Source organism: Puma concolor, chromosome D3 (genome assembly GCF_028749965.1).
Source record: "Puma concolor isolate L17-30 chromosome D3, mPumCon1.1.hap2, whole genome shotgun sequence".
NCBI classification, from domain to species: Eukaryota; Metazoa; Chordata; class Mammalia; order Carnivora; family Felidae; genus Puma; species Puma concolor.
Window position 1 is genome coordinate 5,394,804 of NC_141678.1, and position 16,851 is coordinate 5,411,654.

Below are 16,851 nucleotides of genomic sequence, written 5' to 3' on the forward strand. Positions count from 1 at the left end.
CATCACGCAGCACAAATGTCCTCAAGTTGCGTCCCGGGCGTAGCGGGGGTCAGCACTGCCCTTGTTTTGAAGGCTGAATCATCTTGCACTGCACGTTTGTCCTTCCTCTGTCGATGGACGCTCGGAGCGTTCCCACCCCTTGGCTCTCGATGCCGTGGACACGGGTGGGCCAGTGTCTCTTCTCTCCAAGCCCCAGCTCTCAGCCCCTTGGGGGATAGGCTGGGAAGGGGAGTTGCTGGGTCAGGTTTAATTTTCTGGAGGCGCCACTACGTTTTCTTCCCCATAGCGGCTGCAGCGTGCACAGTGGTCCCATTTTCTCCGTATCTTCTTTAATACTTGTTATTTCCTGTTTTGCCTTATTTGTTTGTTTGTTTATTTACTTACATTTTCCACGTAGGCTCCACGCCCGATGTGGGGCTTGAACCCACACCCCCGAGATCGAGACTCCAATGCTCTACGGACTGAGCCAGGCAGGTGCCCCATGCCTCACCCTTTTAGAGCCTTGTCCTGGTCAGGAGCCATCCTCTCGTCTGCAGGAGGCAGCAACCTACGGGAGGCTTCTGTCCCCTCGTGCGGTGGCAGAAATGGAGCAGAGTTCTTAGCTCACGGCTGCTGGCCCGGTTCTTCCCACGCGCTTCCTTCCACCTTTGTCCTGGAAAGTGGTTTTGTGTTGGAGAATTAGCCCCTGTCCGAGAGGCACTATCTCAAGTCCTGAGAACCAGGGGCAAAGGTACTTTTCAGCTGCCAGCTTTTAGAGAAGGAAGGTGGCTGGAGACTGGCGAAGTGGTGAGTGATTCTGCAGGAAGCTGGGATTGCTTGGGGCTGGGCTAAGTCTCCAAGGGGAGGACTGGGCGTTCTGGGCACCTCCACGAATACTTACAAGATTGTAGGGGCATTTTTGCCCATTGACGAGAAACAGCTCTTCAGAAGTCATTTGCATCAGTAGGAGAAATTGGCATTTTCATCAAAATCTATCCAGGGACCCTTCTGCCTCAGGGCCTTTGCACTGGCTCTTCCCTCTGGGAAGCCCTTTCTTAGAAATCCGCATGGCTCCTTCCTGTACCTCCTTTAAGTCTTCGCTCAAATGCCACCTTCTCACAGAGGCCCTCCCAACCACCCCATTTAAATGCATTGCCCCCTCCTTACTGGGGGCACTTACACTGCTCTCTTACCCCCCCCCACCCCCAAGCACAGATCGTTCTTTAACACAGTGCTGTTCAACAGAAATGCAAAGGGAGACAAATCTGCAATTTCAAAGTTTTTAGTAGCTGCTTTTGTTTTTTTTAAAGATTTTATTTTTAAATAGTCTCTACAGTCAGTGTGGGGCTCGAACTCCCAACCCTGAGATCAAGAGTTGCACACTCCTCTGACTGAGCCGGCCAGGCGTCCCTGCCTATATTTTAAAAGGTGAAAAGAGGCCCACCCGGGTGGTTCAGTCGGTTAAGCGTCTGACTTCGGCTGCGGTCATGACCTCACGGTTTGTGGGTTCGAGCCCCGCGTCGGGCTCTGTGCGGACAGCTCGGAGCCTGCTTCGGATTCTGTGTCTCCCCCTCCCCTGCTCACGCTCTGCCTCTTTCTCTCTGTCAGAAATACAATAAAGAGCGAAAAGAAACAGGTGACATTCGTTTTAATCGTGTATTTTATTTAACCCAACGTATCTGAATGTTTTCATCGCAACGTGTCATCAATATAAAGACATTGAGATAGTTTATGTTCTCTCCTTCATACCGAATCTTTGCAACCTGGCATGTTTAGGACACATCTCGCTTGGGCTGAGCCCGTCTCGGGCGCCCGGGAGCCCATGTGGCCTGCGGCTACCGTAGGGGACCGCACTTGTCTGACGCGTTATACAATTTACCGATGATTACGTTTATCGTTTATCGGTCTTGCTTGTCTGCTGGAACAGGAGTTGTGCAAGGCCAGCAAGCTTTGTCACGTACACTGCTGGGTCCCCGGCGCCCAGCAGAGCGCCCAGCACAGAGCAGGTGCCCAGTCAGCAGTGGCTGCAGGCAGAAAGCAGATGTGATCTCTGGTTCCGCCCTCGCCCTCGCCTGGCAGCTGTGGCCAAACACGACTGCTTCCCCTTCCTCAAGAGATTTTTCTTTTTCTCCCGTCTTTGCCCTCACCCCTGTCTTGTCTCCGGCCGACTGCCTCTCTTTTCCCTTCCTCCACGAGTTCCTCTCCCTCAGCTAAGAGCCTCGTCCGTTAGGGGGCTCGGGAGGCGAGTGCCTTTGGTTCAGCCCCTGCTCCACTGGAAACCAGGACTCTTTGAAGTCAAGGCCTTTCTTTCCACGCGATCCGGTTAGCGCTCTTGAGGATAATGCCGAGACTTCCTGGGCTGGGGTGGGGCAGACGGCATGTGGCCGCTTGCACAGAGCGATGATTCCATCTGGCGCTGGCACCTTGCTGAGTGTGTAATCGGGATGAACTCATTTCAAGCTCATGACCACCCCCCGGAGGTGGGCGCAGTTGAGCTCATCACTATTGCACAGGTAAGGGGGCCAGGGTGCAGCGAGGATCGACGGCTTGCCCGAGGCCACCCAGCTACGCAGCCTGGCTGCAGACGTGCATTTTGAACCACCGGGCTCTGGTAGCTAGTGTTCATCAACACGTATTGATTGAAAAAAAAATTTTTTTAACGTTTATTTATTATCGAGAGACCGAGAGAGACAGAGCGTGAGCAGGGGAGGGGCGGAGAGAGAGGGAGACGCAGAATCTGAAGCTGGCTCCAGGCTCCGAGCTGTCAGCACAGAACCCGACATGGGGCTTGAACTCATGAACCGCGAGATCATGACGTGAGCCGAAGTCGGACACTTCACCAACTGAGCCACCGAGGCGCCCCAATACATATTGATTAAGGAGCGACTGTGGGCCAGGCGCTGTTGTAGGAGTTGGAGACACGGTCATGGGCAGAACAGACAGATTCCTGCCCCTGTGAAGTCTGCATTATGTAGTGTGTTGGAGATGATAAGTGCAGAAGTAAAGCAGGGAAGGGAGATAGGGAGCATTGTGGGGTGTGGTTTGTAATTTAAAAAGAGGGGATGGGAAGAAAGTTCTTGCAGCGATGACATTTGAGCAAGAACTCGAAGGGAGGCAGGGTGAGCTCTGTGGGGGTTTGAGAGAAGAGCAATCCAGGAAAGGGACCGGTAAGTGCAAAGGCCCTAAGGCAGAAGCAAGGTGGCAGGTTTGAGGAACACGAGGTCAGGGAGATGATGGTGACCTTGTGGGCTGTCACGTGAACTTCGGCTTTTATTTTTATTTTTCTTAATGTTTATTTATTTTTGAGACAGAGAGAGACAGAGCATGAGCAGGGGAGGGGCAGAGAGAGAGGGAGACACAGAATCTGAAGCAGGCTCCAGGCTCTGAGCTGTCAGCACAGAGCTGGACGCGGGGCTTGAACTCACGAACCGCGAGAGCATGACCTGAGCCGAAGTCGGATGCTTAACCCACTGCGCCACCCAGGCGCCCCAGGACTTCGGCTTTTAATCTGACTGAGGTGGGGGCCACAGGAAATGTTTGATTTTTTTTAATGACAGCTTTATTGACAGGTAGCTCATAAAGCATACAATGCACTCATTTGATGGGCACAACTCACCAGATTTTAGTCTATTGCACGGGGTCGTGCAAACACCACCACAGTCAATCTTAGGACATTGTCATCATCCCAAAGATATCATCATCCCCCCCCCCACACCTCCTCCTCCCCCCACCCCCCGATCCTAGACCACCACGAATCTGCTTTCTGTCTGGTGGAGTTGCCCCGTCTGGCAATTTCCTGCGAACCGAACCCAACACTATGTGGTCTTGCGGCTCGTCGAAGCACTGTTTTCCTTTTCATGCCAAATAACGTTCCGTGGGGTGAGACCGCCGCTTTCATTTACCTATTCGTCCGCTGAGGGACGCGAGGGCCACCTCCACCTTGGGGCTGTCGCGGGCAGCACTGTAGGGGCCACTGGGGCACGAGTGTTTGTGTGGACGCGGATCTCATTTCTCTTGTGTGTGCCCCAGACTGGAACAGCCGGGTCTTAAGGTGAGTCTGTGTCCAGCCTTTTGAGGGATGGCTTCCTCGGGGGGCCGCACCATGTTACACCCCCCTCCCCCAACAGTGTCTGAGGCCACCAGTGTCCCCGCCTCTTTGCCAACACTCACTCTCCGTCTTTCGGTCACGGGAGACCGTGGAGCAGAGCACGAACGTCATCTGACTTGGTTTTTTTTTTTTTTTTTAATTTTTTTTCAACGTTTATTTATTTTGGGGACAGAGAGAGACAGAGCATGAACGGGGGAGGGGCAGAGAGAGAGGGAGACACAGAATCGGAAACAGGCTCCAGGCTCTGAGCCATCAGCCCAGAGCCTGACGCGGGGCTCGAACTCACGGACCGCGAGATCGTGACCTGGCTGAAGTCGGACGCTTAACCGACTGCGCCACCCAGGCGCCCCCTGACTTGGTTTTTACGGGATCCCTCCGGCATCCACGGTGAAAACACTTTACTCCTTTTCATCTTTCTTTCTCTTCTGCGTTTTTGCTGCCTTTCTTCATCCTGGCAAGGTCTTTCTCTCCAGTGCGCTGAAGCTTTTTCTCCTGCTTCTCAGGTCCCCTTAGGTCATCCCCACAAACCTGCCCCCAGCCACACCCCCCCCCACCGGAAGTGACTCCCCTCGGGTGAGATCGCGGGTCACGGGTCTCAGATAGCCTTTCATCTCCTCTGCCTCTGGTCAGGTGACAGCCAGCCGTGACGCAAGGTCACTCCCGCCATGTCCTTGGGCCTGTCTTGGGTAAGCATCACGCACATTTGGACCTTGAGGAGTTCGTAATAAATGCAAGTTAGATCGGGTGAGATGGTCAAGGTGAATGAGCCTCTTTGAGGGAGGAGGGGTGTCAAGGAAGTGGGTGGGGGCATCCGGCCAGGGCAGACCCCAGGTTTTAGTTAACTGGTCAGTTGCCAAGAACCACAAAGTCAATAGGACTAAGACAGTCCCCAAAGCTGATGGCTGTTGAAGACCTTTGGGAATTCGACGAAGTACATTCGTTCCTCCACGAGAGACTTGATTAATTACTTAATGCTGTAGCGAGCGAGTTGATTACTTTGTCTTTAGTGCCTATGAAGTACATGCGGGACACCGTCCCAGTGCTGGGGGTGCATCCGTCAGCAAGAACAGAAGGGCTTCTGCTCTAGAGCTGGGGGAGACAAAGCAAATAGAGAAACGAAGACAACAATTTCAGATAAAATGGGGTGACTTGGGAGAGCGACCGGTGGGTTGGTGTTCCCATTTTGGAGATTTAACAGTAAAGGCCCCTCTGAGGAGTGGACTTTGAGCTGAAGCCTGGAGGAGGAGTGAGCCCCAGAAGGATGTGAGGGAAGAGTGTTGTAGGCCTGAGGTACAGCAGGTGCAAAGGCCCTGTGGCAGAAGAAAGCTGGGGCCGGTCAAGGAACAGAGAGCAAGCCCAGGAGGCTGGGAGATGGGGACAGAAACGCGGACGGGAGCCAGGTGGGGCAGACCGAGGGACGGCACAGGGCTTGTAGCTGTGTTCACGCCTCCTGGGAGCTGGCATGAACTGCCATCAGTTTTCCAAATCACTGAATCCTCACAGCAGCCCTTGGACAGAGGCTCTTACCCCATGTGACAAATGGGCAAACTGAGGCCCAGAGAGGGCCAAGCCACTTGCCCCCCGGACTCTGCCGTGGGGGAACCCCGGAGCACGGGTTTCCCTGGACCTGTTCCCATGGGACAACACAGCCTTGCCCTGGCACCCCTCCTGCACGCACCCTGGACAAGGGCAGGTCTCCGGGCAAGGCTCTCTGGCCGGTATGCAGTGGGTGCCCAATAAATACGGGCTCAGGCCAGGCCACGCTGCTTAAGGATGGGCCCGGGATAAGGCTGCTTCCCTCCAGGGTCAAGTGGGGGTTTCAGAAGGCCCCTTTCTGAGCCATCAGGGGCTGGCTTGCCTTAGCCGGGTGCTGAGGACACTGCCTCCCATCCCGTGTAACCCCTGCCCGGCCCTTGCCCTCTGAGCAGCCCAGTCGGGGAATGAGGGGCTCGGCCTACGTCAGGGCTCCGGAACCCAGCGTGAGGTGGGGGTTGGGGGTCGCAGGCACCCGGAGGCAGGCCAGGCGGGGTGGGGGGCTGCGGAGGACTGCCGGGGAGCCCATGGCCACCTGTTTCATTTCCTCCAACTCGTTACCTGCGATTATCCATCGTTCACTGGCTCGTCATCTGTCTCCGTCTTCGTTAGAAAGCACAAACGTGGATCGGTTGACTTCACCTCTCCGGGCGCCTTTCCGTATCTGGGAAACGGAGCCCCGTGTGTCAGGCACTTAGCACAGCACCCAGCCTCCGTTCATTCTAAAGTGCTTGCCGAGAGCAACCATAACCTGCCAGGCAGTGTTCTAGCTGCTCCGGACCGGGCAGGACGGGGCAGAGAGACAAAGCGTCCACCCCACAGCATCCCAGTTGGGGCGCAGGGGGGTGGGGTGTGTGTGTGTGTGGGGGGGCTCAGAACGCAAAGAACAAATGAACGTGTTACAGGCCAGGTGGTGCTCCGCGATAAGGGGAAGCGCGGCCCGGGAGAGCCGGCGCTATTTTATTTCGCACAAGGTGGCGGGGGAAGGCCTTTCTGATAAGGTGGCGGAGCAGTCGTGAAGGAAGGAGCCCGGCAGATATCCGGGGGGACAGAAATGCCAAGCGGGGGGGGGGGAGGGGGTGTGTGTACCGGGCACTGAGGCGGGAGTCTGCGAGGCTGGCTCCGGGAAGAGCGAGGCTGAAATAGAAGGTGTGCGTGGCGGGGACTTGGGGGATGGGACTGGGGGGGGGGGGGGAATCGGGGACAGAGGTGGGGGTGGCGGAGGGTTCTGGTGTTTCTGGTGCGTTGGGAAACTCCTACCCAATGTGACCAAAGACGTGGGCCGTGACAGAGGAAGTGGGAGAGGAGGACGGGCAGGGACGCAGGATGGGGGAAGGAGCAGCAGGGGGAGGGGAGCAGGGGGAGCTGGGGGAGACAGAAGGGGAGAAGGAGCAGGTCAAGGGGGGAGGAGGCGCCGGCAAAGGGAGGTGCGGGGCGGAGAGGGGAAGGGAAGCGAGCGGGGGAGGCGGGCACCGCGAGGCCCCTGCACGCGGACGGCGGAACTCCCCCGCCGCCACCCGCGGAAACGGAAGCGAGGGCGTGGGGCGCGAGACTCCCCCCACCCCACGGCGGGGCGTGTCCTCCGGACCGTCCGATCCGCGCCCCGCCCCGGCCCCGCCCCCTGGCCGCGCGGGCCCCGCCCCTCCGCCTCCGCCAGTGGGCGCGCGCCCGAATCCCGGTGCCCCGGGCGGCCCGGGGGGCGGTCCAGCGGCGCCGGCGATGGCTCATAAGACCGCGGGCCACCTGCCGGGCCGCTCCTCCGCGCGCCGCGCTCCGGGCCCCTCCGTGCCGCTGCGGGCCGCGTCCCCGGAGTCGGCGCCTCTGTCGCCTCGGTCCCCGTCCCCACCCAGGCGCGGAGCAGCGCGGGCTCCGGGCGGGCGCCAGGGCGCGCAGACATGGGCAGCCGCGCCAGAGCGCGCCGGGCGGCCGCGATGCTGGGCTTCCTCGGGCTGCTGTGCGCGGTGCTGGGCGCCGTCATGATCGTGATGGTGCCCACGCTCATCAAGCAGCAGGTGCTCAAGGTGGGTGAGGGGCGCCGGCCGGGGCCCGCGCCGGGTCGGGGGCTGGAGGGCGCGCAGCCGGAGGCCCGGCGAGCTGCGGCCGGGATCGGCGCCCTGGTTCCGGGCCCCCGAGCACGGCGGAGCCCAGAGCACATCGCCAGGGGCAGCTGGCCGCCTCCCCAGTACCCTCCGCGACCCAGGCCGAGGTGGGGGGCAAAGGAGGCTTCCAGGGACTTTCCTGGAGGCGCGGGCCAGGGTCCGGAAGGCCAGAATGAGAGACCACCCGGAGCCTGACCTCACCCTAAGGGGGTCGGGGGCGCAGGACGGGCCTGGAGTCTGGCCACATTATGGTGCTGCCCTCCTGCCTCTTTACTACAGCAGCCTGAGGCCGCGTCTACTAAAATTAGGGCCGCACTTTGCCTGTTTCCTGTGCGCCCAAGAGGACAGGAACCCTCCATTCATGTGCTTCTGTGACACTCACATGGGCGCCCCGGTCTCCCATTACCGTGCTCAGTAGAGCATTCTCTGCTGTCGAGAATCCACACGGAAAGGCCTTCTCAGGGGCCGAATGCTCTGTCCTCCGCCAGCATTGCCTTCCCGATGCAGATTGGAAGCGATAAGCCGCTTTCTCCCCAGATTGACACAGAGGCAGCCAAAGCCCAAGGCTGCAGACGCAGAGGGTTTTCCTCTGTTCATAACCTTAGGTACGATTGCCCTTTCAACCGTGGAGACAAATGAGCTGGCCTGGGACTAGACTCTGCCCTGGGTGTCTGGACAGCCTGTTTGAATGAGCTGGAGTTAAGGAAGGCCAGGGACACTGCAGAGAGGATCGCAGCTGAGCTAAAAGTGTTTCAGGGCTTCGAAGCCAGAGACAGCACCTGCAGTGTGGGGAGGGGAAACTGAGGCTTGCTTTGCCCAGACACTGAGCGGGGATACAGATGTGGATAATGTCACTGGCTCGTTGATTTCTCTTTTCCCCCTTAGCCAGCTACTTTAAGTGGGTTTCTTAAGAATGAGACTTGTCCTTAGGGCAGCTGGGTGGCTCAGTGGGTTAAGTGTCCCACTTGGGCTCAGGTCATGGCCTCGTGGTCCACGAGTTCAAGCCCCGAGTCGGGCTCTGTGCTGACAGCTCAGAGCCTGGAGCCTGCTTCAGAGTCTGTGTCTCCCTTTCTCTCTGGCCCTCCTCCGCTTGCACTCTGTCTGTCTCTCTCAAAAAAAAAAAAAAAAAAAAGAATGAGACTTGTCCACATTTCGTGTGTGTGTGCCTCATGCCCAGCACAGGATGCCTGGGAATGAATGAATCTGTGGATGAATGAAGGCTGCAATCCGCCTACACCTGCCTGTCCCTTCTTGGGACCTGGCCATCTTCAAACATGCTGCAACGTTTGGCTTTTACCACGGTCTCTGGGGAAGTAGTTGTCTGAGTTATACTGGCCACACTGTGTTTTTTGTTTTTGTTTTCTTTAGTTTTCAGATCTTTTCCCATTAAGCCCCGTAGCCTGATTCCAAGGCGATCCTGGCTGGCGGCGGCACTGAACGCCGAGTTCCTCTTCGTGTTTTTTGGCCTCTGGGGATGGCAGGGGAAGCTCCCCTCGAAGCATTAAAATTGCTTTGTTCTCTCCCGCAGTGGCCAAGGGGCTACGCTTTCCAGAGTAGCCGTGAGAGCTTTATCTCAGCGCGAGCCTTCCGTAGACGCCCGCCGATGTTACGGTTGCTGTACGGTGTGCATCCTGGAGACGCTGTCACCCCGGTGGTGGAGGGGGGAGTGTGAGGGCGGGTGGGGTTTAGAGCTGACGAAGAACCTCACCGGCCCCGTCCTTCTCGGACCGAACTTCGGGGTGATTTCCGTCTGTGGACGTTGGTCAGGTTCGGGATGTCGGTTCCACGTGTATCCGCTCACACGCGTGTGCCTCCTACTTCCCGACTCGAACTCTAGGCTTCCGAAGCGGAGAGTGACATTGTCCTCCCTTGTCCTGCAGCTAGAATTTCCGGGCTCAAAGTTGAGCGAGAGCCACCCAGCATCCTATGTGACTCTCCCAAAGGCGATTGGTTTGGGACTGAGTGGCGTGAGGGCAGGAAGGCAACGCCTAGCCCGTGAGAGCCACTTCTTGGGCAGCCCCGGCTGAGCCCTGGCCAAGTGCCTCCCGTGGAAGAAGACTGTCTGTGTTCAGGGGACCTGGCGGGTGGGACCCCGGGAGAGGGAGGAACTTCCTGCCCGCCGGTGTTTTCTTTGGCTGCACAGGCCCCTGGACAGCTTGAATGGCGGGCCTTGTGCTTTTGATTTCCATGTTTTTATGCCTTTTGGTTCCCTGAAGAAGTCCACATGGCAGAGGCATGAGCCCTTGCTTGCAAAAAAAAAAAAAAAAAAAAAAAAAAAAAAAAAAAAAAAAACCCATTCAAATGGAGGAAAAAAAGTTCCCTCCACTTTATTCCCTTCCTCAGATAATACCACCGTCATTGGCCTGTGTCTTTCTAGACTTTCATCAGTGCACGCATCATGAGCACGTATTTGTACACGTTGGTACATACTTGTTACGTATACTGAGCTAAGCTATGTGTAAATATTCCGCAGTTTGCTTTTCACTTCCTGCGTACCTCTTGGAAAAAGTTTCCCTATCAGAACAGGTAGATCTATCCGGTCTTTGTCGTTGGTTTCACTGCTGCATGGCTTTCCTTCCAGTGGCTTATTTCCCTGTTTCTCTCTTGGCGGCTGATTTTCTCTGTCGCGGAGTAACCGAGCGGTGAATGTCCTGGCACGTGCCTCTCGGCGTCCAGGCACCACCGCCTCCGCCGGGTGGATTTTCAGGATAGAAGCCTCTAGACCGCGAAGTCTGTTCAGCTTGAGTTTTGAGAGTTACCGCCGAATTGCCTTTCTGAAAAGCTCTAGCATTCATACGGCCACCAACAGCATGACAGTGACCACTCCCCCCACATCCACACCAATTGAGTGTCGTATTATGTTGTTGTTAATCTGATGGGTTTGATTTACGTGTCTCAGGCTGCCGATAGGGTTGATGCATTTTGAAACCTGTGACGGTTTCCGGAGCCCGGGGGGTTGCAGACCTGGGCTCTGCCATTTGCTGGCTGGGGACCTCGCGCGTTACTTCACCTCTGAGTCAGGGGTCAGATGTAGTTTGCCTCCTGGCATGATCACAAAGCGCAAAGGTGATTACATGTGTGTGGAAATACCCTGGATGTGCCTGGTTTCTTACTTGAATCTGACCACTGCCTTGAGAAACAGGCTGAGACCGTGCTTTTGTTCCCACAGATAAGGAAACGGAGGCACAGCAAAGATTGGCAACTTGCCGGGGTTTACACAGCTTGTGGCCGTGGTGGGCCGACACCCCAGCCCCGAGTTGGGGTATCCACTTCTGGAGGGGCATAGGACATCGAGTGGGAGCCCTCCATCCCATCCGATGCGGGGCTCGAACTCACGAACCGTGAGATCGTGACCTGAGCCGAAGTCGGACACTCGGCCGACTGAGCCGCCCAGGCGCCCCAACTTTTTCTTTTTTTTAAACAAAGAGAATATTCGTGTATTGTGTGTTTTATTAAACATTAGTAACGAACCCACAACTTTCCCCAGAGAATGGCTCAATGAATTAGAGACGCAAATGGCAGAGGAGCCCTGTGGATTGAGGTCGCTGGGAGAGGTCCAGGGAAGGAAGTGAGACTCGTCTCTTCGTCCCCGCGGCAGGCAGGAGTGGACAAGAGGTGTTCGGCCGGACGGCGTGATCGTGAATTACCGAGTGCCGGGCAGTATTCAGGCCATCTTTGTAAATGTCCTCTTGTTTGGTCCTGGGGAATTCTGTGACACTTCTCATTCTCATCACCAACAGTTAGGGAAACAGAAGCTTCGGGGAGTAATTTGCCCCAGCTGACCTTGCCTGATGCGTGTGTGTGTGTGTGTGTGTGTGTGTGTGTGTGTGTGCATGCACACGTGTGAAAATATCCTGGAAGAAAACTCCAGGAGAATGGGGACACTTGGATCCACTGCCTAGAACTGACCCTGGCATGCGCGGTCGTCCCAAGTTTGCATGGGTGAGGAATGCACGGTCAAGGTCCCTAAGGGTACATTTCCGGGTGTCTCTGGTCCAACGGGGAAGGCCCAGCGGTGGGAAGGGCTCGTCTGCCGGGCCACCGTGTGTGTTGCTGGGCCCCTTAGCCTTCTTCACATCCCAGAGGGGAGCTGAGTCCCCTCTGCTGTCTTTAAGTTGGTTTTCTGGTTGGGATCAGTCTCAGGTGCTTTATGCACGAGTTTTTCCAGCTGAGGCTGAAGGCTTCCCCCGTGTGTATTTCCATCTCGGTAAATGACGCCTCCATTTCCCCGAGCGCGGAGCTGAGAATATTGGGTCATGCCTGATATGGTCTATCAGCAGATGCTATTGGCTTTATCTTCAAAACCTAGCTGTGTTTTAACTCCTCAACATCACCACGAAAACCTTCTCCATCCGCTGCTTGGACTGGTGCAGTAGTCTCCTCTCTGGTCTCCGTAGACAGCCAGAGGGATCCTGATGAAACAGTCAGCAGACCATACGTCCCCTCGCTGACAACCCTGCAAGGTTCCCTGTGTTACTCTGAGTGAAGACCGAGGTCCTCTCGGTGGCCCAGAGGCCCCTGCAGTCTGGCCCTCCTTCCCTCTCTCACCTCACCCGCTCTTGGCCCCGCAGCTCCCCTGCCTTGCACATCTCCTGGATGTCCTCGAGCCTGCCGAGGCTGGTGCCACCACAGAGTCTCTGGCTCGCGCTCCTCTCTGTCCGGAAGGCTCACTCTGAGATATCTGTGTAGCTCGCCCCGCACGTCCCCGAAGGTAGCCTCCGTTATGCTGTGTGTTTATTTGTGTGTCCTCTTTCGCCCTCATGAGCGTGGACGTCTGCTGGGGCAGGGGCCGCGTTGTCGCTCCCACGGCAGTGTCCCCGGGGGCCAGGGCAGCGGTGGGTTCGTGGTACGGTGGGTGACGGAGAGGTGGTCAGGGCCGTGAGGTTGGGGTGTTTCCTCGCGCTCTCCCCTCGCCCGGGACTTGGACCCAGACTCTAGTTTGCTCCTTCTGCCCTCAGCGAGAGCCACCCGGAGAGCCTCAGGAACGCCGTGCCCTGCCCCTGGGTGGCCTTGTGCCCTTTGGCAAATGTCCTCTGGCCATCAGTTAAAAGGTGGGGGGGTGATGACAGGCAGTGAGTGTATTTGGCACACGCCATTTGAAGTGTGCACGTATTAAATCATTTCGTTTCGCGTCCGAACAGCGACTGTTGCCTCTGGTTCCTGAGAGAAAGAGAAGCACAGAGGCGTGAGGTCCCTTGCCCCAGGTCACACGGCTGAAATGGCAGAACCAGGATTTCAGTCCAGAGGGCCTCCGGCTCCGAGGCCCGGCCTCCCTGCTGTCTGTATTGACTGCTGTCAATATTTCGCGGTAGGGCAGGCCCCTCCCGGATTCCCTGCTTGGGTCGACCTCGCCTTTGCCTGCGCGGCCGGTGGGCAGCGGGGTCCGCTCCGCCTTCCTCCTTATCGGCACCTCCCCCGAACTGTCGGTACAGGGCGCCTCGTGGCTATCTTTGCAGGCCGGTCTGATGGAGCGGGCTGTGTTCTAGAATCACAGATGCCCAGGCCAGCTGGGGAGGGCGGCCCGTCTGGTGCCCATCGTCCCAGCAACCCTCAGGGTGGGCTCGTGCCTCTGCCCCGGGGTCCGCTGGGCCAGCCCCGCCCGCCGGCCAGCTCCCCCTCCGGAGCTCCGGGAGGCCGCAGGTCAGTCTTGGAGGGCATCGTGGTGTCACAGGCTGATCGCTCCTGGGCTGTTTCCTGCAGGCCCCCGCCCCCCGTGCACCTGGCCGCGTGCGGCAAAGCGGTGGAATTGATCTGTGGCGGCCGATGGCGGGCGCCCGGGGTGGCTGGGATCGCAGGTGCTCGCCGGGTCTGTCCTGTTTTGCTTCCTCTTTCCCACAGCGGAACTCGGTTTCTCTCCCTGCGCACGAGAGACCTTCTTACTCCATGGTGACAGCTGGAAACCGGGGGCTATTTTGAGTCTCGCGGAGTCTGGTTTATTTTTGTTTTCCGCTCTGGCTTCACGAGTGTGTGTGTGTGTGTGTGTGTGTGTGTGTGTGTGTGTGTGCGCGCACGCGCACGCGCAAATGCTGGCGTGTGCGTGCGTGCGCTGATGGCACACGCGTGACTGGTGATGCGCGAACACGCGTTGGCATGTGCAGCCCGTCCCGGAGCACGTGGGTCAACAGGGATCGCGGTGTCGCCGTGTTGGCATAGATGTGCGCGCGTGCGGGCGTGTGTGCACGCGTGTGTTGACGTGTGCGCGCATGGGGAGGCGTGGCACGCGCGGCCCTCACGCATCCGCACGTGCGCACATCGTCGCGGTCGCGTCGTCCGTATCGCGACGCATGCGGGCACACTCGCGCACGCATGTTAACGCGTGTCCGCGCGTGCTGGGTGCACGCATACGCGTGTGGCCGCGCGTCCCGCCGCAGTCCGGCCCCCCCTCGGCCTGGCACCAGGGGCGTGTTCCGCGGGCCTTGCTCTTCCCGTTCCGTGAAATGTTCCCCGTCCCTTCTTGGAATGACTAACACCTGCCAATACCTGCACCCAGTGAGTCAGTGTGATTAGCCAGAACGTGGTTACGTGCAGTTACCTGGAACCGCCTTGTGCCGGCCTTCGTCGGGCACAGCAAACGAGGCAGAGGCCAGTCCCGAGTGGGTGTCGAAGGCGTGCTCCGTCACGTCTCTCTGGGGCATGTCCTGGTCGCCCTGGAGACCCCGCAGGAGCGCGTCTGCTCCATCAAAGTCTGTGGGTCGACCTGCTGTCCCGGGTCAGCGGCACAGAGGCCCCTGGCTCTTCGGCCACCCCCAGGGCTGGTTTCCGGCACGAGGCTGCTGCGGACAGGCTTCGGGTTCCCAGTCGTGGAGGAGTTGGTCCCCCTGCCCTTTGCCACAAAGATCTAGTCGCTTTGGCCCCGTAAACATGTTTATGGTGCAGAGAATTCAGTCGTACGGTTAGGGCCAAAAAAAAAAAAAAAAAAAAAACACCCGAGAAACAAAAGAAGTTCTTTCCCGTACCTCGTTTTCCCTTGTCAAATGTGACCTTGGCCTCCACTGGCCCTGGGAATGGCTGGCAGGGGCAGAAACGCAAAGAGGAACAAAACAGTCCGTTCTTGGCTTTGGAGCTTTACAGGGCTCAGCAGCTGGCGATCACGGGGCGTCCGGGATGCTTCTGGTCCTGACGTGAAGCTGCTTGGCCTGCCCAGAACCTCCCTGAACCCAGAGGTCCGGGACCCTGGTGGTCCGAGGCCTGGCTGTCAGTCTCTTGCCCCTTCCCCTCCCCCGCCCCATGTCTTCCTGTCCCTGCTGGGAGGGGGAAGGAACAGGAGTGGCCCGACCCTTGTTTGCTTCCTGGCATTTTGGGCGAAGTTCCTTCCACCTTTTCTGGAAGCTCCCAGAAGGACTCTTAAGACACTTGAAATGTCTGTTCCCTTACCTCCTGGCCAGCTGCTCCTTTGTCTTATGTGTTGGGGCCTCGGCCAGTCTCAAGCAGTGAGGGGCGTCTTTGTCCTGGCTGCTGATACCCCACGCCCAGACCTTTCTCCCGGATTCCAGCCTCCGGCAGCCAGGGGCCAACCGCGGATCTCAGTTTGGGTGGCCAGAGGCTGCTTGCACTACCCCGGGGTGGGGGGGTGCCCGACCCCTCATCGCTGCCCCCACCCCCCGGCCTCAGGCCTCCGGCCATACCCCCGTCTCTGTCGGTGGTTTTTCTCTCCCACGGCTGTCCGGGCCGAGAGCCTGAGCCCCAGCCTGGCTTCCCCCTTCTCTCTCTTACTTCCTACATTGAACCAGCGGGACGGTTATAGTTTCATCTTCACGATACGTCCGGGATCCCACCGCTTCTCGCCGTGCCTGTGGCCACCGCCGCGGTCCAAGGCTCCGTCGCGTCTCCCTGTCTCTGCCTTTGCTCCCCGGCCAGGTTTGCTCCACGCAGCGGCCACGCGGAGCCTCTGAAATCTGCAGTCGGACCACCGTTCTCTGTTCCAACCCCCCCCCCCCCCTCCGCAGGGGGCCTGGCTAATCCCCCTCCCCCCCACCTCCCTTGTTTGAATTTGCCAGCCCCTTCCCCATCCCCTGTGCTCCAGTCCCTCCTTCCCCTGCGGTCACTTCTGGAGCCCTGTCACCCCGTGAGATGCCGCATCACTCACCTGTGCGTCCTGTGTGTTGTTTATTGTCTGTGTCTCCCCAGGAAACCGTGGGGCCCGTGAGGGCAGGGACCTTGGTTTTGTTTTTTGCTGTGTCCCCAGCACCTGGAATGATGCCTAGCACGTAATCACAGGTTCTCAAGTATTTACTGAATGGGGGTTTAGAAGACAAGGGTGGTTCACAGGGAGGTTTGCGACCAGTGGCGGGTGTTGCTCCCGTGCGGGGACGTGGGGTCGGCTGCCCTTCCCCCCTGCACGGCCCCTGCTGTAGCCCGAGCTGCCCCTGCCTCCTCACCGCGCCGCCCGCCCCTGCCTGTCTGTCCACCCTGCGGGCAACTCTTTCTGCTGCGGCCAGAATGCTCTTCGGAAAATGCAAGTTGGATCATTTCACCGCCCTGATTAAAAACAAAACTTCTCGGGGGTGGTAGGAAGCCTGTCTGTCTCCACGGTGGCGCTTCTTCGGGGCCCCTGCCTGCTCCGACTCTCAGATTTCTTGCCCTTGCTCCAGCCCCACAGGCTTTGCTTTTCCTGCAGGGTACTGTGTTCTTTCCTGCCCCTGGGCCTTTGCATGTGCTTTTGTGTTTCAGCTCGAATGTGACCTCTCGAAGAAGATACCCCCTGACCACCAGCCCCCCCCGTGAGCCCCACTCCCACCGCGTCCCCCGTCTGCGTTCGAGCCACCCGTGTCATTCCCTTCCGGGCCTCTGCCATTCTCCCAAGTTACAGTGTTCATTTGCCTGAGGTTCCGTGAGGCAGGGACCTTGTCTGTCTTGTTCTTGACCGTATCCCACGGTTGGGGACCCTGGTCCAGGGCGGGGACCTGGCTGGCACGGGACTTTGGGCTGAGTCAGGGAAGGGATCCTACTGGGGATCCTCAAAAGCCTGGGCTTTGGAGCCTGACTCCTTAGATTCCGGTACCTTCTCCTCCACTCCTTTCTGTGCGACCGTGGCGAGTGACTTAACCTTGCGGTCCCTCACTTTCCCCAGGCCCGCCTCTGAGGGCTGTGCCACAGACAGTGCTGTGGAAAAGCCCATATTAGCACAGTGCC

At 58.2% G+C, this 16,851-nt stretch overlaps 1 protein-coding gene and 1 long non-coding RNA gene across 8 annotated transcripts in view; one reads left to right on the top strand and one right to left on the bottom strand.

Annotated features, from left to right (window-relative positions):
- Positions 1–393: 393 nt before the first annotated feature.
- LOC147575255 (uncharacterized) lies at positions 394–7,179 on the bottom strand. Its single transcript, XR_015242176.1, has 3 exons — positions 6,182–7,179; positions 1,424–5,176; positions 394–652 (listed from the first exon to the last, which is right to left on the bottom strand). It is a non-coding gene; the product is annotated as an uncharacterized LOC147575255 (long non-coding RNA).
- Positions 7,180–7,318: 139 nt separating this feature from the next.
- The window catches only part of SCARB1 (scavenger receptor class B member 1), an 84,286-nt gene continuing 74,753 nt past the window's right edge, over positions 7,319–16,851 (top strand). For 4 of the 7 annotated variants that reach the window (XM_086681453.1, XM_086681454.1, XM_086681451.1 and 1 more), the window contains exon 1: positions 7,321–7,641. In XM_086681453.1, coding sequence (XP_086537579.1) covers positions 7,516–7,641 — 126 coding nt within the window. In that variant the 5' untranslated portion in view covers positions 7,321–7,515. Of the gene's footprint in view, positions 7,642–16,851 lie in introns of all 7 variants that reach the window. The other 3 variants (XM_086681452.1, XM_086681455.1, XM_086681450.1) reach the window with 2 other exon arrangements.